The following is a 26,895-nucleotide window of genomic DNA, read 5'->3' on the forward strand; positions in this document are numbered from 1 at the left end:
GCTCTAAATCCTGCCCTTGTGAAGCTGAGGAAGTTTCAGCTTTTGTTGACATTATGCCAGCGGTGTTAATGATTGTCGTGACCACAATTAGTGGCCATGTTGTTTGAGACTGCACTGTGTAGTAAATAACAGCGATACTGATACTGCCCTTGATAACGTGAGATAACTTGATAACCCTACTCCAAGAATCAGCATAATCCTGTCTACATACCTGTGGTGGTTGTATAGTTCCATCTGTACATGCAACGTCAGAGCGGCTCTGCCCGATATGTCTGTCAACATGGTCCATTATCTGGATCTACACAAAATCACACTTGAACTAGATTCCACCTGTTGTTGGAATGTCACCTTGGGCTGTGTGTGAGTGAATCTGTACGGTCCACATTGTTTCACAGGTTCTTGAACAAATAGCTTGAAGAAACAGCACAACGATAACCACAACAGCCACCGCCCAGTTGAAGCAACAGCCTCCCCGAACACAAAGGTGAGCATCATCACCTTCACAGAGGAAGGATCTATGGCAGAGCTGTACAGGTGTATCTCTCTCGTGTGTTTCCTTCTTCATACTGTGATCACCTGAGGCTCCTTCATCCTGTTGGATACAGGCCAGGGTGTCACGTCTAACACGTTTGCGCACTCAGGACTTCTGACTTGTGACACAGCGCCGACAAAAAACTCACAATGGGAAAAGAGAAGCTGTCATCTCAAGAGCTTTAATCATACATAGAAATTTAGTTGAACAGTACCATTCACTTAGAATGTTTTAGCAGTATGTATACTTAGTGTAAAGAGCAAGTTTTTTTTTCCTTTTTTCTGATGAGGAATATCCATATGGATGATAGAAGCTTTCTGAAATACACCAGAGAAGAGCAGAGAAGAGACATGAGTACATAACTAAGTTGTAACACCTCAGACTACATTTTAAACACCTGGACAGGCGACATTTATCTGTGGCTTTATGTACCGGTGTCCATCTTTCTTGATGTGTATTTTTTAATTTTTTAAACCTTTTTCCATTGAAGAGCAGCATAGCCTTGTTATGCTTTCGTGAACTAAAATAATAGTCGGCGCTAGCTCTGTTTGATCAATGCCTTATAATAGAGATACTCTTGGCAGTCTTCTATGAAATCTCTTGTTGACCTAACCAAAGCGGTTTCAGTTGTTTGAACTGCTTCAGAGACGAAGGGAGTGGGGTTGGGGGGGAGGAGGGAGGAGGAGGAGGAGGGTGAGCTGGAGTGGAGGACATTACTGCTATCGAGTGTTTATAGGCATGAGAAGAACTGACCAAAGCCGTCGGCAACGCATTCGCTTCTCTTAACAAACGTCAAATCCATCAATCGGAACAATCGGAACCAAACACCACCGTGAGACGTTTGTGCTGTTTGTGCTATCTCTGAAGCGCCACGGCAACAAAGCCAACCAGCTAAAGTCCCGAGCAAAGAAACAAAAAATACAAACATGTACAAGACAGAAGGTGGAACAGATAATTGGCCGACAAATCCCAGAAGCGATTATTTTTCCAGTCCGTCCGTTCCGTTTAAGGGTAATTAAGTATCGCCACCTGCGGGTCGAGCCGACGGCCGAACGACGCCGACGGAGCTCGGCCATCTTGTTTCTTTCCCCCTCAAACTTTAAAAGCTGCATCTTTTGTGGCGTAGGTAAAGAGTATTTGACTTCCAGGGCTGGTAATGATGGAAGCTGCTGCTGCTGCGGTAGCATTCGGTGTGTGTGTGTGTGTGTGTGTGTGTGAGAGGGGGGGGGGCAGGCGGCGCTCACACGTAAACGCAGTGGCTGCTGCGTGTGGCGTTAAGGCTGAGACGGAGGCTGCTGTGCTGCTGCGGCGTGCTGCGACATAGCTGCAGGGGAGGACATGGACTGGACCATGGGCTGGGCTGGGGGGGGTAACGGTGGCTGAGGCTGCTGGGCCCCTGAGTGCGTGTTTGGGGAGGGAGGGGGTGTCGGACGTTTGAATTTGTCAGGGCTGGTGCTTCTCCTCGGGGAAGGCCTCTGTGAGAGAGAGAGAGAGAGAGGGAGGGAAAGAGAAGAGAGATAAGAGAGAAATAGCAGAATCAAACATACGGGCAGAAGGACAACATCAAAGCTTTGACTGAAGGAAGACGCCTTCACTTTTGTTTTTACTCAGGTGTTTCAGCGGTTGGTGATGAATTGGTTATGAGGCTGATTAAAGCTCTCCTTTGATAAGGCCGACGAGCCGAGGAGTTACGGGAATCTGTAAACTAGGTCAGCCCCCTAAAGTACTTCCTGCTGTACGACCTTTGTTGGGCTTCACACCGAGGCAGGATAAGCAAGTTTTAACACAAATCTCAGCTGTTGAATATGATAAAGATCTCAACCTGTGTGGCTGAGGGCATGGAGCCAAAGCACTCAAACAAGTTCTGTGTTCTTATCTGCTCATTACTGTAATATAATGTGACAACAACCAATGCATGCCCGCTGCCTGCTTCCCTCAGTCACCTGCTGTGTCCCGGTGAGGACACTGCACTGCATCAGATCACACAGGTGGGAAGGATTGTTCCCTATACTCACACAATACAAGACATTCAAGTGTATTAAGTACAGTCAACCCTAACCCCCCCCTCCCCCCTCTAAACCTCCACAGCTATGGGCCGTGACCTCAAAATTGCACTTCCAGTCAGAGAAAAAAAAAGTTTAAGGGAACATGAATGTGTTTGAAGTTCTGTACGGTCCTGTCTAAGTCCTGGGTGGTCCTGAGTGCTGACGCGGCATTCCTGACCTTTACAGTCAAACCTTTATGAGTGTGTGTGTGCGTGTGTGTGTGTATGTGTATGTGCGTGTGCGTGTGTGTGTATGTGTGTGTGTTACAGTCAAGGGGCATTAAAGGAATGGATTTCATTTTAGTTTAGTTGATCCAAACCCAACATGTTTGATTTGACTTCAACAAACGGTAGAAAGTCTTTTTCACGACATACCGGAGGTTACATCAGGGATTTTGGTAACGTTACCATACTACTGTTCAACGTTCCTCATATTTCTCTGTGTTGGTGACGTTCTCTCACTGATCCTGCTGCTTTATTGGCCCCAGCCTGCTTGGAACACTTGGATCGCTCTATGCAGCCTCCACATGACAGCTGGGGTGTGTGGGACCTTTGGGGCGGTGTCTCAGTATATCTGCGTCCCAGCTTGTGAATTCTAAAGTCATGTTCCCACAGACGCCACGGGGTCAGCCTTCTATGTGTGTGTGTGTGTGTGTGTGTGTGAAGTGAGTTTCTTTACATTAGTCCCCTCCCATCTCAGCTGTTGTTGACTCACTTCCTCATGTCAGGCTGTTGTTCTTGACACTGCAACAACAGGTCTAACTGAGCAAAACACGCAGCCTGGATCGATGGGAACCCTTATCTGCTGAGCTGAGTGACAGATCCTGCTGATAGCTCCTCTACTGTAATCAACTGTCTTGTTAGGTAAGAGTCTAAAGAACAGACTTGCTTGCGGGAGAGAACTGAGTGAACCCAGAGTTGTGTCGGGTCTTTGACGGGTCGGTACTTACGGCGACAGCATGGGAGGAGCCTCCGTGAACGTGCAGGGCGGGGGTGTTGTAGTGGGAGATGCCGGCTCTGGACAGCGTGGCCGGAGGGGTGAAGCCCACTGTGTGACTGCCGTAGGACAGACCTGTGACATAAGACGGGGACGCCCGGTTAGGACATCAACACTTTTATTGCAAGTTAATATACAGCAGGTTATCAGTTCACGACTCACGTCTGTACAATCTCACTGTAATAAATCCAGGAGGTGTAAAGTGCAGAATAAAGCTCTAACCTTCCTGTCTGAGTGTGAAGGCCGTGTTTCTCATTTCAGTTAATCTGTGACCGACATGATTGATGCTTTTATTTGCGGATCAAATCAGCAGTGTCCTAAATCTGACGCCAGAAATAACAACATAATTCTAGAAATGATCTTTGTAACATAAAGGTACTTTGCCCTCGGGTCGATATCAGAGGCTTCCTTTAATCTTCATTTCTTTCTTTATTGTTGATCATTGATGAGCGGGGGTTCTTATCAGCTGCTGTGTTAGCGTTGTGTTAGCGTCTTTATAAGAGCACATACCGGGAGAGATGGGGCGGCTGGAGCTGGGGGAGGGGGTGTAGGGGATGGGGCTGGACACGGTCCGGGCTCGCAGGCCCTGTGCTGACATCTCGTTGAAGTACCTAAGGGGAAGAGAAGGAATCATAAGAAGAAGAAGAAGAAGAAGAAAAATAACTGGCAAGTTGAAAAAGATGGAAAAGAGCTTTGAATCTCTAGGAGGAAATCTGAGGACCAGAGCAAAAGCTTCATGTGTTACAGTTTATAGAAGAGGACAGAATATACGTTTCTTTGTATGTATTGATGTGAGAGTGTCAAATCTGTAGAAGGAAAGAGTTAAACACGGCGAAAACAGAAGAACGACACCGTGAGCAGCGCCTGTGTCTCTGCCATGTTGCCCTCCAGTGGTGATAACTGTAACACTGGATCTATACCTCCTCCAGGCTGTGCATCTTGGCACAGACGTCTGGGTGTTTAAATAGAGCTTAACTGCTTGGCACTTACTCTTCTTCCTCTTCTTCTTCTCCCCAGGCTAGATCTTTGCTGGTGTTGGCAAAATCTCATATGTAGATCAAATGTGAATGTAATCCAATGTTCTGGTCTGTACTTAGTTAAGGAAGTTGTTTGCCTCTGTAGCAGTAAACAAATGATCCCTATATATATTTAACATCAAATATAACTTCCAACACTCAGACCCTTGGCTTTACAGTGCAGTGAACTCTTGACCCCCAGTCTGAACTTTCCCTGGTTGACAATAATAATGAAAGTGCCCGGGACAGAAAGTACAGAGTGGGACTATAAGTCAGCATTAAATAGATTGACTGTACAGTGGTGGAAAGAGAGAGAGAGAGAGAGAGAGAGAGAGAGAGAGAGAGAGAGAGAGAGACAGTGAGGCTGTGCTCCTCTCTCACCGAGCCAAAGCCCCAGATGGATGTCCAGCCTGCTGTTACCTCACTGTTCACTAAGAAAGCTTCTAGACGTCTGACAGGCTGGGCGTTGCCGAGGTGATGCCTACAGTATGTGTTGTCCTTTGTCTGGAGCTTCTTCCTTTATCTTCTGAGTCCCACCGGGTCAGGACCTCTACGTCTAGTTAACGATCGGCCCTTACTGATGAAAGGACGCCGAGCCGTCCCAGCCAGTCTGCAACATTTGACTGCAGTATACCAGCTTGATCTCCTCCACTGATGTCTCGCCACTGTCAGTGTGACGCCATGGTGTGAATCTGTGTGTGTGTGTGTGTGTAGACCTTTTATGTGTGTGTGCGCCCTCCTTTACCTCTCGTCGTCCATCTCCAGACTGGATTCGCTCTCTGACAGCTGTCTGCACAGGGCTTCTCTGCGCTCCATCTCTCTCTGCAGCTTCCTCTGCAGCCGGATGTTCTCCTCCCTCATGTGTCGCTCCTCCTCTATGTACTGGGCACGCTTCTCTGTGTCTGGGAGGGCAAACACAAAACACACACTCAGTCACTCATTCAGACCCTGAGATCCAAAATACAAAAGGTCATTATTCTAAACTGTCTCCTCCTTACTTTTTGTTTTTTTTTGGGTTAAATGCAACTTCTCCATCTGTGCAGCTCAATGTGTCCTGATGCCCAACACCTCTAATAACACCATGGATTTAATTTCATCCTCACTTTATAAGCTATAAGCAGCAATATGCCGTCTGAGCCTTGACTCAGCTTCCCACTCTACCTCGTTCACACTGCGGTTAGAGGTTTGACAGACAGCTCCCTCTAGTGGCGTAGCTCTAACAGCTGTGATCGTGGCGATGGAATCTGGGGTATGAATTTCAGTCCCCTTAAACTTATCTACAAGAGGCTAGTTTACCTCTCTTTGTATCTCTGGGTTGGATTTGTGAGGTCGGTGCGTTAAGACATCAAAGCAAATGTAAATGAATTTCAAACAGACAGAAATGAGCACAAACATCCTGCGTCCCAAAGCTCTCATTTGAATGTTCCTTGCTCCTGAGGTCACAGGTAAATCAATCCGGTGCTGCGAGTTAAAGGACATAACAAAGCTCTTATTTCTGCTGCGGGGAGCGAGGCGGCCGGCCTGCAGGGTGGTGGGACGAGCCAGGAAGTAAACCATCCTGCAGACGTCTTGACATGAAATCTGTTTTTGATTGGACCGATCCGCAACAGCTGATCTGACAGCTGGCTGCAGTGACATCATGACATGGTGTGTTTGATCAGACAGGTGGTTCCCTCCTCTGTATGAATCTGTTTGATTGTGTGGATGCTTATCGATGTTGTTAAGTTATAATGTTGTGACAGAAACCACAGGAGAATGTCTCAATGTTAATGTCATGTGGGAAATAAAAAGTCAGTTGATCAGTCAGTCATCACAAAGCGGCATTGCTTCATTTGGCATCTGAGGAACGAGGAGGTTTCACTTCTCCTTCAAACGCTCTTCCTCTGTTCTCTTCGTGTCGTTGGTGGGCAGGATGAAGACTCGACGCAAAGACCAGTGAGGGAATGTCTGAGCTTTGAGGCGCAGAGAGGCTCCGTCCTGGTAAGAACCTTCATCAACCAACAGATGAGCCTACAGTGAACGTCTGTCAATACGTCCAACCCGTTTATATTATTAGTGGAATCAACAGAACCAGAGGAGCTCCGTCATCAGGGTTTCATCGTCTCCGCTTCATAATGAGCAGCATCGTGTTTCAGGAAGACAAACTAACGCAGAGTGAGGCGTGGGAGTCGACTGAGGCCTGATCAGTGATCTGCTTATCAACAAGGCTGGGACAGAGGGGAGTCTGCTTTGGAATGGGAGTGTGTACAAGTACAAGAACGCTGGCATTCCTGACCGTACAACAGCAGATTACATCATCAGAACCTTGCCTAACATATCTCCAAAGTTACGAAATTACGTGTTTATCTAAAAGACACAGACGAACATTTAGCCATCCATGTTCTGTTCTTTAAGGAGCAGCTTGTGATCTACAAATAACATAATGTTTATCAAACTGTCTCACAGAGACATAGATGAGTCCTGATATGAAAACAAAGATTATAAACGTCATCACTGGAGCCTTCAGGACGGCACAAGAACATCATTTACTGTTTCTTCCCCTCATTCAGTAATATGATCCCAGGTCGTCCTAAAAAAGCTATTATGAGCTGAAACAACAACGTTTCATACCGTAACCATGAGCTACAACATCCCTGCAGCTGTGGCTCACTCTGGCTGAGTCTGATGGCTCCTACATCAGTTTGAGTGACACATCATTTCTATCTGGATATTTAAAATCGTCCACCTGCTTTCAACGTTTTAACTCAAACTGGAAGAGTTCTCTTTACATCAGTTAAACCTCTGACTGATCTACAGTGTTTGCAGCTGATCGCCTCTTTTGGCCCCAATTGTTTCAAGGTTGAGTGCATTCCAGTTGTGGTGCATTATTTAGCTGCGTCTTAGGTTTCTAGGTCGTCCCCGTCTGCCTCCAGAGCTGGAGGTCTTTCTGGCTACGTTATCAAAATCCTTCCTCAGTTCCTCACTATCAAACCACCCCCCCCCCCCTCCAAATTAGGACGCCAGGAGCTCAGTGGAGGGCTGTCGTCATGGGTGACCGTATCCTAAAAGGACCCCGATGACCTCACTGGGTTCATCAGGTGAATCAGATCGTGTGACGGGGTGAGAGGTCACTTACGCTGCAGCTCGGTGGTGCGGAGGCTTTTCTTCAGCCGCTCCACCTCGTTCTTCAGGAAGCGGATGTGCCGCATCATGTTCTCTGGCGAGTCTATCTCCATGGAAACATCTCTGGGGGACGGAGGAGCTGACACGGGCTGGTCCAACTTTTCTTGAAGGATTCTAATGACACAACACAAACAATATTAATGAATATACATAAGTACAGTAAGCAGCTACGACTCCCTGGTTGACAATAATAATGAAAGAGGAAGGAAGACTCGGTTGTTTTTAAATGTCCGTGTGAAGTCCATTAGCTTTGTGTACAGAATAATAAAGTGGAATCAAACAAGACCAGAGCTCCACAAAGACAAACAAAGTGAAACAATGGGAGAAAGTGACAGATCCGGTGCACGGTGCCGCTCCATTAGTACCAACGCACCGACGGCTGAAGCCCGGATGACAGAGGTACGAGTTTCATCAGCATTTGGAAGCAAACAGGCGTGGGCACATGAAATGAGGTACAGTGAGTGCCTTAGACGGTGGCTCACACCCTGAATTATTACCAAAGTACAGGTGACTCATTACAGTTTATCCAAGTTTAGATAAGAAATCAATATGGTTTGGCAGTGTGGCTAAAACTTACGGCTTCCTTCCTTCCTTCCTCCCTTCCTACCCTGGGAACTTGTAAATACTACATCTGAGCCCAGGCCTTCAAGTCCAGAGGAGCAAGAGGCCCTAATCACGTACACACAGATGTGATGTGTGTGTGTGTGTGTTATACAATCCTACCTTTTCTCAGCCTCCAGTTTGTCCATGCGTTTCCACAGTCTGTTGACGAGAGCTTCTTGCTCCTGCTCTAATGTGTTCTCAAGGTCGATCTTCTCTCGCCTCAACTAGAGAATAAAAGGAAATCACTTACAGCGATACGAAAACAAAACAACAAGAATGAAGCAGCAGAATTTACAGATTTCTTCCATGCCAGATATTATAGTAAAGGACTAAACAACATGCAGCACCTCAGAGCGCTGTGGTCAGTAAATATCTGGACACGTTTGCTGTTTTGCAGTGAAACAGTCAGACCTCTCCATTATCTGGGTGCTGTGTAGATAAACCAACCTGTTCCAGGGTTAATTGCTTTGAAATGGTTTCATTTTCCATCTTCTTGATCTTTTTCATGAGCTTGTTAACCTGGAACTCTTGCTCCTGCTCCAAGTGCTGCTCCAACTCGGCCTTCTCATGTTGGAGCTGGGGTGGAAAATGGAAAGGGGGGGGGGGAGCAAATGGACAGAGGAAAGGAAAAGAGGAGAGAGATGAGACAGAAGGGAGAAGGGCAGGAGCAGAGGAGGACGTACGGTGAGTCACATAGAAACTATTCCATGACCACAGTGAGCACACTTGTTCGGCTCGTGGCCCTTAGATTACACATTCTGTTACATTTAAGGAAATGATCTATCCGTCTTACAGTCTTACTCCCCTCTTCACGGTGAAAGGTTCAGAAGAATACACATTGTGAAATCGTGATTTGGCAGCAGGGAGAAGGAAAGAAACCACCTTTGGCAGCTCCCCAGCACAATGTGAGGGTGTGGCTCAGCAAAGACTCAACACGGAACGGCTGTGTGATGGATTATGTAAGAGATTACTCATTACGGGGAACGGGATGCAAACGGCTCCTTTATGGGAAAAGACTGGAGAAGGAAATGAATGAAGTGTTTCCATTATGATGCTGAGACACACAGACGGAGCTGAAACACCGTAAAGCAACGCACTTTGCTTTTAACTTGCAGCGCCTGCATTCACCCGGCTGAGTGCTCTGTGGCGTCCTGGCTGAACCAGGGTGTCACCGTGCCAGGACACACCCAGAGGAGAAGTCTTCCTCTTAACACTCTCAAATATACAATAAGAACTGCTTTGATATTCTGTTCATCGACCTCCATCCTTTAGTGAAGCCTGGAGCTCAGCATGAACGCTCGCAAACGCTACATGTCTGCAACACAAGCATCCTGTCTCTCTGTCATCAACACAAAGGTGCTTAACGAGTGCTTCTTGAAGACAGGAGGAAGTGTTCAAGATCAGCATCACACTGGTAAGGGGGGCGCAGTGCAGACACAGAGAGGAGAGCAGTAACACCACAGCTCCACTGAGTGCAGCTTTAAGGTCATGAAGCTTTAAGGAAACATTGATGCCCCCTAAGGCTCCTGCATCATTTCTCAACTAAACTCTTGGTCGACTGAAGCGTAAATCCATCACCAAAAGTAATGTGATTATAAGCACAACAGATGAAGTCAGCCTGTTTACACAGCGAGCCTCTGCAGAGGAACATACACACACACATACACACCAGAATAAAGGACCAGATCTCTTCACTGCTCACTACAAACAGGAGCAGAGTGTGACACATGCACAGACACACACGCTCACACACAGGCTATCTGTCAACCGTGTTTAGGGGCGAGAGCAGACGGGCCTGCTTCATGTTAGAGAGTAAAGGCAGGATGACTGAAGCCCAAACACGCCCGTCTGTATGACCTGAAGCTGGGACTGCTGGGGCTTGCATGTCGCTCTTCCAGATTCTTGCTTCTTCAGATATCAACAAAGCATTACTCAGCCTACACTTAGCCGCTCTGAGAGTGAGCCAGAGAGCATGTCTGTGTGTGTGTATGTATGTGTGTGTGTGTGTGTGTGTGTGTGTGTGTGCACTCTGCATTTAGGAAAATAGGAGGTGGAAAACAGACCGGACCAAATAATGGACAGAGGAGAGTAATCTGAGAGGAGCGAGCAGCCGCAGTGAAGTCATCTTTGAGCCTTCAGGCAAGGACCGATACGGCTGATGATGATGATGATGATGATGCATTGACAGCACGCTCGGGCACACTGAGGCCACACGGAACAAGCTGGACAATACTGCAGACAAATGCTGGACTTAAGTGAGCAATGTCAGCATCTGACAACTCAAACTGTGGGCAGAGTTGATCTGATGATCTATTCCACAATCATCTGTCCAGTCAAAGCTTCACCCAGTGTGTAAGGACAGATACACTGCTGTTGTGTACACTAACACACTGTACACTCCTGTTGTGTGTCCATCACTCACCTGCATGAGTTTCCTCGACAGTTCATTTGTGAGAAATTCCTCCTCCTTCTCGTAGTTCACAGCCAGGGTCTCCTTCTCCTTCTGCAGGGCCTGGATCTTCTTGAACAGAGTGTTGCTGATGAACTCCTCTTCCTGTTCGGCTCTCGCTTGCTGCAAGAAAGAGACAAATGGGCGACGACGGCCGAGATTAACACCAACGAATCACACCTGCAGCACCGGCAAAACATTATGCTGCGATTTCATTTCTCCTGATTAAAATGTTTCTGTATACAGACCTACACACACACCCATCCAACACACACAAATCACCAGAATGCTGCAGCAGTGAAGTCTGCTTGCCAAAGAGGAAGCAGGATTCACTTTAATGACTCAAGACACTGCACGAGTTTCATTAAGGGGAAGAGTGAAACACTGGGAAGGAGGTTTCATCCCCTGGAACAACAAGCATTACACTAACATCACTAAAGATGCGTCTGTCTCTCTGTCCTCCACCATCATTCTTCACGGTGGGGAATGTCTGAATGTTTCAAGCACAACGCGAAGGAAAATAGAAACCAAATATCGAGACGAGCCTGGTATCACAGCTAATACGCTGCGTTCGGCCTCCATACTTCCATCTATCCAGCAGCTCGGTTACAAACTTCCATCAGGCTGTGGCTGCTTAATCGAGCAGGAGTCGTGACGCAATGCCCCATGCAGGCGCTGATGTCGGGCTATTTACTTCCACCGGCCGCAGCCACCCGGACCGTAGAGGCTTTACAGGGGGGGAACAACCAGCTGACCGCAGCTAGCGTGGACGTGCTGGTGTGAATCGTGGGAAGGTTTCCAGACTCAACGCAGTTTGACTTGACATTAGTCTAAAACACAATCTGAGTGACGATTGGCAACACCAAGCAAAACAAAGCCAACTAGCTTACTGGTTATCGATACCCGAGCAGCTCGCTGGCTAACTTAGCCAGGTAGCTGAGGTGGTAGCTAGGCTAAGCTAGCACAACACCCGACTTTGTGTTCTCTCAGACAGATAAACTATGAACGCAGCGCCCCACAGGCCCCGCACTTCACTACCGAACACACTGTAACTCCAATAACCGCAGCTGGCTCGGTGTCAGACGTGATATGGTGCCTGTGTGGTGATAGCATTTAGCTACTTGCTAACAGTACTCACAATGGTGACGCTAGCTTTGCGGAGGTCCCGATTCTCCTCCTGCAGCGCTTTGCACTTGAGTTTGAACGTTTCCAGCTCGATTTTAAGAACTTTATTCTCCTGTTGCAAGGACGCCAGGCGGTTCGTCAACTCCTCCAGGCGGAACTGTGAGATGACGATGCTCGGCTTGCCCGAATTGGACGCGGAGGACGACATCGGGGTGGCCGAGCTGCTCCCCGCTCCGTCGGTGTCGCTCTCGCTCGCGCTGTCCGCCATGGCTGTGCGACAGAGGAGTGAGGGAGAGGAGGGCAGCTGCAGCGCGAGGGGGCACGCACGCACGCACGCACAGCGGAACGGTACGCCGCGTGACCTTGCTCACGCTTCGTCTGCACAGCGACGCCACCAGGATGTCTCCAGTACTGCGCCAGTAAAATGAGATTACTGATACAGAAGCTCTTACATTAATGCCCACGCTTTGTTAAACCATAACATATGGGTGTAAGGATGATGTAATGATGTGAGGAGAGTTCCTTATCGGATAAGAACATCTAATCTGTAGATCCTATTGTGCGGCCATGCTCCTCCTCTGTAAACACACGTAGAGTAGAAACGGTAGGAGGACACTTTACATGACATCAACTGTTATTCGCATGTATTAAAGTTAGTCATCTTCTTCTATGGAGTATGGAATTCTACCAGGATGCCAAAGTGCTAAATGTGTTGCATGAAATCTGTAATAGCCTAAATCTTATAAATAAATAATACATAAGAATCACAACTTCCTGGCACTCATTTGAAAGCAACTTTAAGTAACTTGAGCAAAAGAAATTCAACAGCTATTTCCATCCATTCCCATGTTGATCTATTATACATTTGAATCTCTATGTTTTTAAGTATGCATTTTTGTTTTTAACATTTTTTTTTACCTTGATCTCAATTCATTGCATGAAAGGTGCTATATAAATAAAGATTATTATTATTATTACTATTACTATTTAGGTCTAGTTCACAGATGCAGCATACTGTGTAGAGAAGCCTAGATAAAATATTATTCATATCCTCATGCTTGCCCTCAGAAGGAGAGAACAGACAACGGTTTTGTTCTCAGGACACTTCAGCAGGATGCTTTGTGCTTTGTCCCCGTTTCCTAACCCAAGACGAGCTGCAATGTCTATTGTTACAGCACATTATTCACATGGTTTTGAATGGGCAATGACAAAGACGACGCAAAGACAAAACAAGAGACAACATTATTGCGAAATCAAAGAATTTTTATTTTGACTTTTTAAGATAGATTTTTTAAAGATGTCCGAAACATTTGTGGTGGCATCATTGCTGCTATAGCTTCTAAAAGACCTTGAATAACCAAAGTGCTAGAATAGTTACATTTCAATGGCTTCACTCTGTTAGTAAGAATTGTACATCGAAAAATCTGCTCAGGTGAAAACACATATCAAACAAAATTGACAAAAATTGATAGTTCAACCATATCAAAGGATCCTCTAACCCCTGATTGACATAATAATATAAGGGGATGTGATATAACGTCCTATCTGACTGCCTTTGCCCCTAAACAGGAATTCCTTTACATACTTTTCATGTCCACAGCATTAACATCAGCATACTGAGCCATCACACCAGTAGAACACCACACTTGAAACTACATGGGCATCTAATGAAAACCAATACAAAGAGAATTTCTCATGTAATGTCATGTTTGCCAATGGGCTATTGAAAAAAAAAAAAACTGCATATACAGACTCTCAGGTCTAAAAAGATCACAGTTTCAGAGTTAAACACAATTTATTTAATGCTTAAATAATTGTTTTGACCATCCAGTGTTTTTGTCATACAATATGCTATTTAGAGCTACAATCAAATAATGTCTTTATGTGTCCTTAATGTGAGTAGTTTTTAAATTAAGAAAACGCTTCACCAGAAACCCAAAAACCAAATGCCCCAGTTTTCCTTTAATACCACAGCAGGCGTTAGAAACCCAAATGGACACACTGCTAAGATGATTACAGACAGTCTAACAGTGTACAGAGACTCCTACACCTTATAGCCAGTACACACGATACAGTTATAGTTTTACACTGAGCCAGCCTACGAGCATTTACATTCAGATTATTTCGTTCCGTAGCAGAAGCTGCCCCTCGGTTCTACATAGACAGACGAGACATTTAACCCTCAACACTCTTCGTCCTCACCCTCAACATGGTAAATGCTGTAATGGTATTGTTTTCAATTCAAAATATAAAATCGGTGACAGATGTTGGGGCTTTGTGTGAACACAGATACGGGCGTTTATTTGTCATTTGAATTGTGTTTGCAAACTTGTAAAAATCGTACTTAAAATAATGTGAACGGCATGCATGAAAATATGAGAACTCTGAAAGGCTGTGTTTGCAGGATTAGATCCATTCCCACTTTGGGAATTAATGAAACTTGCAGAAGAAAATTCTGGAAATTTCCTCTGTTAAAATCAAACCAGCATTTCTTTCATATAGAAACATTATACCTGCTCTAATAATTAATTATACAAGAACATGTGAAGTTACACTCAAATCTTTAAAAGTGGAACTGTTTCAATAAATCTTGAACGCACGTGAAAAGTTGACTCTTCTCAGTGCATTCTCAACCGGGAACGGATTATCTTAAAGAATTGTACACGTTGTATTTTTTTTATATACAGAAAAAGCCTTTGTGTTAGTTTTAAGTTTTAAAAAGGAAGAAAGAAACAACCCAAAACAATTTACATCCTGACAACAATGGGTCCGAGAAAAAAAAAACTATAAGGCGAGTGTTGATATTGGATCAGAAGTTGTTCCATTAGATTTTGTGTGTGTTAATTTGTTGACTTCATTCTTCCCACCCACTGTGTGTGGATGGTAGCTTTTGTGCCATCTTTGGTCACATTTGCACCTGTGTGGTCATCAGCAGCGGAGTCCTCTTTGTGTCCTCACGACAAACGACGCTCCTCAAAAGCTCTCATGACACCGGTGGACCGATGGCACGTATTGTTTCACACAAAACAGGAAGCAGAATCAGCGTCCACGGGGTCCACAGTCAGAAAGTGAGAACCTCCCAAGTCCTTTTGGTCGGCAGGGAGTGAGGTGTCATGCTCATGCTTAAACCAGACAGGTCAAGTCAACTCACTTGAAAACCCAATGTTTGAAGCAGTGAGTTGCAGACTGGACCCTTTGTCTGAAGTCTTCACACTAGAACTCCTCTGGAAGTCCTCTGTAGCCTTTATTCCCAGGAAACATGGAGCGCAGTTCCTGTACAACACACACACAGAATAACACATCACATGTCAATCAAGTGGGAAACAGTCTCATCAGTTAAATACTATTTTCACCTCCAGACTCTGAAGTCAAGACGGATTATTCCACATTTTCTGTGTGAATATGTGAAGGGAAAACACAAAATTCCGATTTTCTATTGTGTGATGATATTGAAACAAGACCTGACAGTGGGCCGTTGCCATAGAAACTGTTTGCCAGGCTTCAGAGGAGTGCCACGTTATTTGTAAGTCACTTCAGTTCAGATGGGAATGATTCACTGCAAACACAACATGCGGGCGAACAGCAGCAGGGATTAACAGTCTGGCCAGCGGGTTCACAAACTCTTTCTGGACCCTACAATGCCGTCATGAGTTGGGGATGTACTGGACAAAGAGAGACAGTGAGGGTGTCAGCGGGGCAATACAACGCTGAGGTGCGTTTTCCCCATCACCCTGAATCCCTTTTGTAGTTATTGCCTTTATAACACACACAAACACAGCACACATTCAGCGCAGAAACGTTTCCAGAGCTCAGACGAGCTTCGACATCAGCCAGTCTTTTGTGCTGAGCTTGTGTGGCAGTGAAACAAAAGCCTCCATCATAAACGAAAGGCAAGTGCAGGACGCAGTAGAATGCCACGGGCTGCAGGAAACTGAAGGGAGCCGATTTAGATCAGAGCTAAATAGAGCTGGACAGGCACAGATCTGACTGCACTGGTGAGGAGAACAAAGAGAAGAAAGCAATATAGTGGAGCTCAGTCAGGCAGCGTGCAATGGGACTCAATATAATATAGTAAAGAAGATAAAAGCGCTGTAGCTGAGGAGTTTATCACATTAAGATTGGAGGAATATGAGGCAGGAATCTAATCAGTGAGGCGTTAATCCAATAATGTGGAGAAAAACTGGATTTAAAGGATAAAAAGGAGAAAGTGTGAGATACATGCAGGACATGGAGTCTACAGATAAATACACACACACACACACACACACACACACACACACTCACACACGCACGTGCATCACAGATAATGGAGTCGTACTGATGTGTGGCAGTGAGCTACCTGGCAGAGCACAGCCGTTCCTACGAGTGGAGCTTCTTGTCTCCTGACCTCCTGTCGTCCTTTCTTCTGCTATTTCTGCCGTCTCCTTGCTAAACACAAACACAGACAGAATATAGTTGGAGCTTGGTATTCTTATAGCTTCTGAGAGGAGCAAGGCCAGGCTGTAACCCAACGCTAAAGATCGACACAGCAAGCTGAGGAGAAAGCAACGCGACACCACCAGAGCAGCCAGACCTGAAACCAGTAAAGACCAACTCAGTGCAACAAAGTCAATGTTAGCAGAGAGAGAGAGAGAGAGAGAGAAAGAGAGAGAGAGAGAGAGAGAGAGATTTTAGAGTTATGACAAGAACAACACACCAACCACACACCTGGGAAGAGAAATAGGACTTAAGTTAGTGTTAGAAATAAAAGGGAGAGACCATAAGTAGAGGAAGTGCTGTTCTAGAGGAGCACACAGTCAACTGGTGTGTGTGTAGTCAGAATCCAAACAGAGTCACAACACAACATGCAAGGTTGCACTCCAAACCCAAACTCCACTGCATTTATGCACCGAAAAAGGAAGAGATTGACCAAAGTCACTTGAGCAAGAAATCAAAAATCTCTTCCCCAGATACAAAGGATCGCCTTAAAGCTGCACTTAAAGCTGTAATTCTCTCGCCCAGTGCAGCTTTGAGCCTGACCTCTGACCTTTAACCTCACACCAACTCTGATCTTATCACCACAGATTTGTTTCATGACATGAGGTAACAATGTCCCGAGCATTCCATTTATCTAGAATGGGTTTTGATCCTCGGGACATTGACAAAAGGGCATCCTTGCTGTTGCCATGCCAACCTCTTGCTCTTCCTGCAGGACGGGACTGGACGGCGACTCCACTCTGGGCCACGTCCCGCTGTGGCCTTTCTGCTTGTCCGGCGTGGGGGCTGACACGCGGCGAATGACCTTCCTGATGACCTGAGGCCAGAGGTAGAAGGTTGTGGAACAAACAATCCTGACCGTGATCGGCTCAAACTCTCCCTGTTGAAGCTTTATGGCAGAGCTGAATGGGGAAGGTTATACGTTACTTTTCTACTGATGAGGGTTCCATCCCGGTCCATGTAGTGCTCCTCTGTCATAGAGTCGCCGGGGATGTTCTTAGCATCTTCACCCTGAAAGTGTTTGTGATTAGCAGGATCGGCTAAAGAAGGCCAGAGTCAAACGTGATCTAAATGAAATCCTTCACCACCAACACACCAAAAGGCAAGAGAACACACATCTGTATCAGTTAGAGGAAGGAGGAAGAGCACTATGGTAACTTTCAACCTTTTAAAGTTAACAAGCAAGATAGAAGAAATCTTAAGACCAGTTCAGTGCTGCATGTATACAACCATTCACACACAACTCCTGTTCCTCCACAGTCACACAGAAAGCCCAACCTAACACCAAGAAAGGCCAGACTGTGCTATGCCTGGACCCAAAACCAAACCACATCAAACTGAGCCCGGCCCATCCCGGCTCAGGGCTCGCTGGCTACCTTCAGAATGAGACGGCGTCTGAAGATTTTAGTGGTTACAGTCTGTTCCTCCTCTGAGCCAGAGTCTACACTGACCCGCTGCTGGAGGAGGAATTACAAAATCATTACATGAGGAAGAGTCCAGGAGGACAAACAAACACTGTGGAGGGAGAAGAATCTGTTAGGCATCAGACAATTTGTTGATGTTATCTGTAGCAGGGTTCCTTCAGTTCTTTGGTTGGCTGTTAAAAAAGAAACACCTGGAAAGAAAAGTGGTTTCTTTAAGCACAACTGATCCAGCAGGTTCACGAACGACCCTGTCATAATGTAGAACAATGATTATTAGCTTTTTGTTTTGTAGCAGCAGTTTTGTATCTTCTGGAAGAATCTTTTTGATGCTGGTTATTACCTGGACTTTCCTCTCTGACACCAGCGCTCCCTCTTCCTTTTTGCCATTGGATGACTCTGAGGAGCCCTCCTGAGGAGAGTGCTTGGAGTGGTCACCGTTCAGTCGGGACCTCCCTGATTCTGCCCTTGATGAGGATGTGATGGAGTCACTAGAGTTCTCCTGGCTGTGAGGTAAGAGACGACAGAAAAGGACGGAAGACGTGAGACAGTGAGAGACAATTACAGGAAATAATTACCTGACAACATTCTCTCAGGTTTGTGACAAGAATGCAGGAGGAAAACCGGAAAGGTCAGTTACCTTTCCCTTCTGTCGAGCAGATCTGAGCTCACGCTGCGACCTGGCGTCGGCGGTTCCACAACGCTGGATGAGTCACTGTGCCAACCTGGAAGTGAACATATGTCTTTTTCTGTCTGCGCAATACGATCGAGAATCTCTTGAACCCTGTCCTTGGACAACTCCTCGCTCTCCTCCTCCTCCTCTGAGCCTTCTTCTTTCTTCACCTCCTCCAAAGGAGAACTCGATGGTTCTCCTGTCATTTCTCTCTCTCCGTCTCCAGCCTCCTCTTCCACACACAGGCTGGGCTGACGTTCCCCAAGTGCCACAACCCAAGGCTGCAGGCCGAGGCCAGACCGGGCCGGCTCCTTGGCAGACCCGTCCCCTTCAAATGTCGCCCGAACCTTTTCACTCCCAGACAATCTTCTCTGCACACCAAACTGCTGTTCTCCATCAGTGTAACCTGTTCTTTCCTCTTTCCTCCCTCTAAGTGTTTCATCAATAGCTTCGCTGACAGTTCCCGCCAGTATTGTGGTAATATTTTCTTTCCCTTCCTGTCCCATTATGGGCTGATGCTGCTCCTCAGTCAGGATCTGTGCTCCTCTCACCTCCACCGCCCCACAGCCTGACCTCTGATTTCCATCTTGTAAAAGGATACATTGCTCATTCATCACATCTCTCTCTTTCTCCGCTGAATGCTCCCCGTCTCCAACCAAAATACTATTAATCTCTGCCAACTTCAGCCCGTCCTGTCCCATTGCTCCATTACCCTCTGCTGACTCTGATGCACCCAGCCCAACAACCTCCTCTACCTTTCCTGTCACTTCCCTTCCACCTCTATTCAACCTCACTTCCTCCTCTATTCCATTGGGCGCAGCGCTCAACTCTACTTGCTCTCCCACTTGTGCTTTGTCAGGTGATGATGAAGGGGTGATTGATGACACTGATGATGCAGAAGGGGAAGACATGGAGAAAGCCATGTCAAAGTCAAAGTCAAATTTATCAGGAGAGGAGTGAATCTTGGCCTTGTGGTTTACCTCCGCTTCATTATAAGACCTGTCCTCCTCCTCGCTCAAAAGCAGCTGGTCGTTCAGCGCAATGTGAGGCTTTCTGACCTTGGGGGGAACGGGATCAGGGAGTTGAAAGGTGGGGACGGACAGAGCAAGTTCACAGGGTCTGGGAGGACTGTCTGGTTCTCTGCTACAGGGCTCTCTCTCCGGACTCCAGGGCAAAGGCTGAGGCTGGGAGGCGGCGGGCTGGGGGGTTTCTGGGCTGGGGTAATGGTGTTGTTGGTGGGTGGCAAGGGCAGGGTTGGGGGTGACGGGGATATCAGGGTCCAGGAAGTGGGGATCAGAGTGCAGTGCGGCTGGGGACTGCAGCTCCGCTAGAATGGTCTGATAATCTGTTGGTGACATGATGAGAAATGTAGAGACATACACACATCGAAGCGTGCACCAAAAGAATATAACACACACACACACACACACACACACAACCTAACACCGACACCACATCATGACATAACATAGAGGTTGAAGTGTAAAGCATGTATCCAAACATATGCTTGCTGAGCGGGTCAGCAATAGAGTTACTATGACAACTATGGCAAAATCATAACTGAAACAAAAGCAAACACAATTTGACAATAATCACAAAATTAAACAATGTCCCTTGCAGTGTTATGGATGAGATGGGACATTGGAATGTGGAGACACATTAGTGACGTAAGGCCATATTAATCATGTAGTGCACTGTTGGATGTATGTAAATAATGATTTGCATTGGTGTTCAGTTACATGCTCACATGATCCATATGACAGATGAACGATGTAAGAAGGTTAGGAAGAGTAAGTACAGAGTAGGACAAAGACGGACAAAGAAGGACAAAGAAGGACAAAGACTAAATGAATATTTCCATAGTGGAAGGGTCAACACGGATGCGAGGCTGAGTGGGAGGCGGGGGTTTGGAGGGGGCACAGGTACACTGGCAGAGAGGACAAGGTGACAGAGAGCGGATAGGAGGGGAAGAAGGACCCGGGCTAGGACAGCAAGACCCAGAGGGAGAGACCGGAGGGAGGGAGGCCAGGGAGAGAGGGGAGACGGGGCGGAAGGAGGCAGCCAGCTGGGTCCCTAAAGTCTCGCGGCTCGGAGATTCAGTGACGGAGGGCACGGCTATGGTGGGGGGTGAGGACTGGAAGGGCGGAATAGGTTTGGTGATGGGTTCAGATAAGTTGAGGGCAGGAGGAGAGGGATGATGGATGGGACAGGTGGGTGTGATGACAGACAGGTCAGAGGTGGATCCAGATACTGGGAGGGAATCGGTTACAGCGCTCGCCTGGGAACGATTTGGAATGGGTCTAATGAGTGCGGGAGAGGGTGAGACAGGTGTGGCTGAGAAAGGAGTGGGAGTTGGAGAGGTGGGAGTAGGGGTAGGGGGTAAAGGTGAGGTGATGAAGGAAATAGGGGAGGAGGGTTTAGGTGAGAAAGGGAAAAGTGTATATTGATGCAGGTCAGCAGAAGGGATTGGATGAAACAACCCTGGAGGTGCCAAGTCCCTGAGTGTGATGGAGGATTCATAACTTGTGGAGCGAAGCGCGGAAAAGCCACCGTCATGAAGCGCTAGAGTGGGTGTGAGGGGAGTGGGCGGGGGCGTTTGGGTTTGGGTGGGATTCAGACGGGTGGGAGGTTCCACAAAGATGGCGGGTTCAGATTTTCCAGGGGTCAGAGGTATAATAATGCAAACTACTAAGGGGAAGCATGAAGGAAACAGACAACAACAAACACAAGTGAAGAGTGGAAAAAATGAGAAAGAAGAAGACATGAGAATGTTCAATGTAAAACATATTTGTACAATAAGACAATGAGTGAAAAAGGTGACTGAGGGATGAGCAGAGGAGCAGGCAGACACTGGATGGATGCACACATATAACTTTTAAAAGTTGTTATGTGCCGTTATCAGCAGTGGATACTGCGGCAGGGAGGAGGAGGAGGAGGCGGAGAAGGAGGAGGAGGAGACGGTTGGTTTTGCAGAGGAGGAGAGGAGCTTTTCTCATTTATCCAAGGAAGGCTCAGAGGAACTGGAGGAAAGCTAAGGGTACTAACCTTAATAAGAAAGGAAAGCAGACTCTATCAGGTTATAGAGTGTCTACTTAAGTTAGACATCAATCAACAAACAAAGCAGTGTGGTACATCATGCATGTTCTAAGAAAAGGATTTTAACAGTGGATTTACTCATTTGTGACATGTAGATACGATGAAAGTAAGAATAAAATTTACCCCTAGCAAAACTGTGCTTGTAAAAATGGTGGATAGGCCAAATTACATCACTGCAAATACTGCAGAGCGATTAAAAACAGTTTACTGTCATATAAACTGAAGAGAAAGAGGGGCTAAGGGACTATATCAGTCTATAAAATGTGTTTAAAACAGAATAGCAGGGTTATTTCAATGGCAAAACAGTAAACTATAAGGCAGCAAGGGTAATAACTGTGGGGAATAAAGCTAATCTGACTCACACTACATTAAATTAGCTATAGATCAGCACTAGGTGTGTGTGATCCATGCATGGGAAAGTGGCACACCAGCATACATGCACCAAACAACAAAGTAAGCAGGGAGAGGTAAGAACAAAACTTTACCATCAGCCTGATCTCGGAAAACAGAGTTATCATCGGCTAAACATCTCGTGCCGGAAATGTTACCATAATCAAATATTGGACCCTCCAGTAAGGTCACAATATCCATCCGATTGACTTTGGTCAGCACTGAAGTTAAGGCATCCGCTGTGGAAGGAGAAAAGACAACGACACACGGTTGGTAAAGTCAAGTTCTACTGAGAAACATATTCTGATAAATCCTAAATCAAGCTGCTTTTGGCCATCATGTGTTTCAATAAATCGCCATAACCATCAATCAATCTGAAACTGACAAAGTGCCTGAGTGCCTGAGAGACGTGTCAGCAGAGAGACTGACAAGTAAGACTTTCAAAAATAGAAATGGCATTACTAGTGGCATTTTTCCCTTCCCGGTTGACCCATTTCTTCAGCAGCATGAAGCTTTGTGCTGTCAGAGAGTTGGGGTTCTCCAGCCTGACGTGGTTGATCTCATCCACAGTGAAGTTCATCTCCCGAGCCAGCTCTGCCAGGGACACAAAAAGCAGCTCCAGTCAGTAGTAGTAAAGTTGGGTTGAGCTTTAACGCAGAGTCTATTGGGGTCACTAATGGCCATTGCCAATAGCCTGAACATAAAAGGGTGCGGATGGAGAGATACCTGTCCAGCTGAGTCCCAGGTGATCCGCAACGATGGCCATGCGCAGGTCTGTTCGCTCACAGGGACTCTGGGGACCTGAGGAGGTGGAGGAAAAGGATTCATCAATAAGGTTCAACTTATTCTCCTCCTACACATTGATATAAGAGAAAAATAATCATGTATGTGTCCTTTTCTGGCCACCTATGTGTCAGTGTGATATCAACAATATCAATGAGGTTTTGGTTGAAAATACAATTCAATGTGTTCAGAATGCAGAGCGTACACAAGCATACATTTGTGTTGATCAAATTCAGCTTTGTTCAATACAAAAGCCAATCCTTATATCCTTATTTCCCAAGGATGACAAGAAAAGGATATAACACACTAGAAACATTATGGGCAACTAAAATATGTTAATAGAATAAGTGGTGGTCTGTGACAGTTTGTTGGTATGTAACCTCTAAGTATGGGTGCTACACAAAACAAAGCATAACATGACTCGCAACAACACATTCATATTTCTACAGGTCCAGGGTGGAGAAGTCTAGGTTCTACTCTACAACATGCGAAGAGGCGTTGGTGTGTTCTGGGCCAACACTCATTATTATCTTAAATTGATACAATAGATAACAGGACAAATACTGTAAGGACAGGAAACTACAAACTATTACTAACTCTGCATTCAACCCACAGACAGACAGACAGACAGACAGACAGACAGTCAAGCAGACAGACAGACTTCGAAGTTGTCAAACAACAGACTGGTCATGACAGTGGACCAGTCACTACTGGCATGCTCATTTAACTTTTACACGGGGGGTTGAGAGGGGAACAGGGGAAAGAATCTTGCAACAAGGACACTACAGTACACAGTACATCGATGACAAAAAATAAATTTAAATGACAGCTACAGTTCTAAAGAGAGTATGTAAACACGCCACAGGCATTCCAGTCAATCCATTAACGATCACAACGATGTCATGCAACTAAAAGTGAAATATAGAAATATATAGATGTATTTTAAACATAGTGTGAAAGTTTTACAAACTAGGCTTGATCTCCGCGATGGGAGGCGTTCGAGACCCTGTGAGTCCCTGACTGCCCTCCTTCCCACCAGTCCGCCTACTCCTCCTGCTCCTCTCACTGCCGGAGGCCCTGTCCGTCGCCGCCACCTTTGCCCTTACGGACGCGGCCCCGGCCTCAGCCCTCGAACCTCTACCAGACCTGGATGAGCGGGAGGGCTGGGAGGGCTGGGAGGGCTGGGAAGGCTGGGAGGCGTCCGACAGAGAGGTGCTCCGGGAGGTGCTGTCTTCCTCCGACTGTTCTGTCTGCGTCTTTTTCTCCTCGTCTGACAGTCGGTCCACCAACTTTAGCGTCTCCCCGCTAATGCCTTTAAAGTATTCGATGGTGCGCTTACAAACCTCACTAGGGTTCTCCTGTCTGTCCTGTCTACATGCTGCCTCACTTGTGACAACACTGACCTGATGCCTCTCCTTCAGTGGCAACCTCGACGGCAACTTTATTGCTGCTCTCTCTGTGTCCAATGCCCTCGTTGGCTGGGAGGTGACCCGGACTGAAATAAGAGAACTTGCCGTGGTAGCAGGGCTGCTCTTTTTCACACCCTTAATCGGTATTCTAGATCTGGGCTCTACTTTGGCAACGGCTGGCTCTGCTCTTTTCTTGACCTCAACCTTCACTACTTGTTTGGGCTTCTGTTTGCCTATGGCTGTTCCCTGGGTATGAAAAGACCACCCTGATGCTTTCACTGGAAGCCTGGACCTTGGCTGCTTCACTTCGCTTTCTTTAACCGTCTCAGTTTTCTGCTCCTGCGCTTGACTGCTGTTCTCCACCTCCACTCTCTCTTCTACATCCCTGTAGCACAGAGCTTCTATCCTGCTGGCTTTCTGAAGAGTGGGCTCAGAGGAAGACTGCAAATTAAACACTACGCTACCACACTGGATGTAGTTAGCTTGAACACTAGACGACTCCAGGTTATTGTTGTTGTTGCAGTTTTCTGAAGGGTAATCTCTCTTCTCTAACTTGGGCTCAGCGTATCTGCTCGACTGACCTTCTGCACACTGACTCTCTATACTGATATACTCTGGCACCATTTGACCTTCTGACATTTCGGCTTTACCCTCAGTGACAGCCCCTGAGTCTTTTTTCACAGTTATGGAGGCAGCTATGCCCATTTTAATAGGGGTGCGCAATTTGGGATCAACCTTAGAGGCTGTGATTGTGCATGAGGAGGTGGTTTCAGCTATGGCTTCGCAGGTGGGGGCATCATTGCCAGTCTGTGCAGGGATTGTTTTTGTTGTTGATGATGATGGTGTTGTTGATGTAGTGCTGCTGTCTGTGGTGGTATCTACAACCTTGCCATCTACTGTGGCCCTCTCCCCTGTTTTTGACTGAGAGGAAATTACCTTGCCCCCTCTCCCCTTTTCCCCTGATTTAGGCTCAGAGGAATGCTCACCAATCTGGAAAAACTGAAGCCTCTCTTCAACAAAGTCCCGCTTGCTCATGTCAATAGCACCACTGCGCGTCATCTCAAACATCTTCCCTTCGTGGAAAGGGAAGGGGTTAGGCTCACTAGTCGGTGTGCTCTCATCAGTCGGTGTTCGAGCGGGAGTTGTGTCTGGCGTTGTGGCCTGTGACTTGTCCTCCACTGATAAACCAAAGGGCTTGGGGTCTTCATCTTTTGCTTTGCTGTCAAAAACTCCATCATTATCACCTTTGGTTGACCAGGGGTCAAAGTCCAGGCCTTTTGTGGCGACAGTTTTAAAAGTTGAGTTCAGCTCCTCTTCAAGTTGGTAGCCAAAGTAGTTGTCTCCAAAGCCCTGTCTATCAGGGTGTCTTCCTTCCAGGGTATAATCCTTTTCTTCATCACTGCCTTGCGCTGAGGATGTGTTGGCTATTGTCTTTCCCTTTTCACTCCCTTCCTCACATTTCTCCTCCTCTATCACCTCGAGCTTGGACTGACTAAATGAGCGGTCAGTTGTTTTCCCATCATTGGACAGACTAGTTTTTGGGTCCTCACTCAATCCATCATCCTCATCCTGAAGGTCATATCCATCTAAAGAGTCTATCTCAGTTGCATCCGTGTCATGGGAGAATTCTGCAGTGGTTGCTATGGAGCAGTCGGTGATTGACTGGTCATTGCCATTTTGTTCAAAGTCATCTTCTTCCCCCTTTAGGACGCCATTGAGCCCAGACTCCTTATCATCTCCTTTTTTCTCTGATTGGTTCTGGTTGGCGCACTTCTCTCCCTCCTCTTTCATTTTGAAGGTGTACTTTTTGACAGGGATAGGGTGAAAGACAGACTCATCATCACTCGAGTCGCTGTTATCAGCACCAGGAGGAATAGGGGAAGGAGGTTGGACCCTGATTATTGGTTCAGCTAAGAGGTGCCTATCATGCTCCTCCTGGAGGTTCACCTCCATCATTTCAGTCTCAGAAGAACCACGTGATCCCCTTTTCTTAGTTTTAGACTGCTCCGCCTCTAAAGGAGGTGGAGGAGGAAACTCGATATAAGCAACTCTTTTCTCCTTGGACTTCTCCGTTTTTTTGCTTACATTGTCAGAGGAAGCTGGCTTTGATTTTTCCTTTGGAGACTCCTTGTAGATGAAGGTCTTGCCTTCGTCTTCCTCAGACTCCTCTAGAATAGGGCTTGGCATGCCAGGCATTAAGCCTATCACAGCTTCTGGTGTTCTTGAGGTCAGGCTGACATCCTCTGAGCTGAGGGTTTCGAGGGTAAGGGGACTTCTCCCAGAGCTGTCCATGAATGTAACTTGCTCAAGAGTATCATCTTCTGGAGGAGACTGAGGGTGCTTTTGATTGACAGTATAAAATGCACCCCTAGTTTCATGCACTGTCCTACTTTCATGGCTTACAACTTTTTTGTATGTCCCCAGCTGTCCCGTGGCTGTTTCCTTCTCATACTGCTTACCTACTTGGATGCTAACATACACTGGTAGGGGTTTAATATCTTTAAAACTCTCTGTGACAACTACAGGAGTTACAGAATCCAAATACTCTATTTCGTCGTCATCAACACCGTTACAGACTACATTTGACAGGCTACCATCTACTGAATCTGTGGATCTTCCTACTGATGATCCACGGGTAGACTTAGCGTCGGAGTTGCTGTGTAACCGATTCCTGACTAGAGTGGGTATGTGAGACCCGCCCTTCTCACACGGTTCAACG

General features: G+C 46.5%; 2 protein-coding genes across 10 annotated transcripts in view; both read right to left on the minus strand.

Moving 5' to 3' along the window:
* Positions 1 to 1,024: 1,024 nt before the first annotated feature.
* Positions 1,025 to 12,237, minus strand: LOC143007418 (coiled-coil domain-containing protein 6-like). The gene is made up of 9 exons (XM_076158758.1): positions 11,942 to 12,237; positions 10,777 to 10,926; positions 8,802 to 8,930; positions 8,475 to 8,578; positions 7,705 to 7,865; positions 5,335 to 5,491; positions 4,084 to 4,184; positions 3,527 to 3,648; positions 1,025 to 2,007 (listed from the first exon to the last, which is right to left on the minus strand). Exons 1-9 carry the CDS (start codon positions 12,194 to 12,196, stop codon positions 1,807 to 1,809), a joined length of 1,380 nt encoding a protein of 459 aa, XP_076014873.1. The 5' UTR covers positions 12,197 to 12,237; the 3' UTR covers positions 1,025 to 1,806.
* Positions 12,238 to 13,247: 1,010 nt separating this feature from the next.
* The window catches only part of ank3a (ankyrin 3a), a 52,257-nt gene continuing 38,609 nt past the window's right edge, over positions 13,248 to 26,895 (minus strand). For 7 of the 9 annotated variants that reach the window (XM_076158754.1, XM_076158755.1, XM_076158751.1 and 4 more), the window contains 10 exons: positions 22,711 to 22,785; positions 22,447 to 22,578; positions 22,080 to 22,223; positions 18,466 to 19,843; positions 18,169 to 18,331; positions 17,781 to 17,861; positions 17,332 to 17,415; positions 17,102 to 17,221; positions 16,268 to 16,356; positions 13,248 to 15,201 (listed from right to left, as the gene is read on the minus strand). In XM_076158754.1, coding sequence (XP_076014869.1) covers positions 16,288 to 16,356; positions 17,102 to 17,221; positions 17,332 to 17,415; positions 17,781 to 17,861; positions 18,169 to 18,331; positions 18,466 to 19,843; positions 22,080 to 22,223; positions 22,447 to 22,578; positions 22,711 to 22,785 — 2,246 coding nt within the window. In that variant the 3' untranslated portion in view covers positions 13,248 to 15,201; positions 16,268 to 16,287. The remainder of the gene's footprint in view (positions 15,202 to 16,267; positions 16,357 to 17,101; positions 17,222 to 17,331; positions 17,416 to 17,780; positions 17,862 to 18,168; positions 18,332 to 18,465; positions 19,844 to 22,079; positions 22,224 to 22,446; positions 22,579 to 22,710; positions 22,786 to 26,895) is intronic. The other 2 variants (XM_076158753.1, XM_076158756.1) reach the window with 2 other exon arrangements.

The sequence above is a fragment of the Genypterus blacodes genome, unplaced genomic scaffold, assembly GCF_046128005.1.
Source record: "Genypterus blacodes isolate CSIRO-AG114 ecotype Tasmania unplaced genomic scaffold, CSIRO-AGI_Gbla_v1 ptg000086l_1, whole genome shotgun sequence".
In the NCBI taxonomy this organism is placed as follows: Eukaryota; Metazoa; Chordata; class Actinopteri; order Ophidiiformes; family Ophidiidae; genus Genypterus; species Genypterus blacodes.

What these genes read in the sequence shown, in the direction of transcription:
- LOC143007418 (XM_076158758.1), bottom strand. Translation starts at nt 12,196, where the DNA reads ATGGCGGACAGCGCGAGCGAGAGCGACACCGACGGAGCGGGGAGCAGC. An exon ending in CCGCACCACCGAGCTGCAGC is followed by an intron (nt 5,492 to 7,704) that starts GTAAGTGACCTC and finishes TTGCCCTCCCAG; the next exon opens with ACACAGAGAAGCGTGCCCAG. An exon ending in GCTCCTCCCATGCTGTCGCC is followed by an intron (nt 2,008 to 3,526) that starts GTAAGTACCGAC and finishes TCTCTCTCACAG; the next exon opens with AGGCCTTCCCCGAGGAGAAG.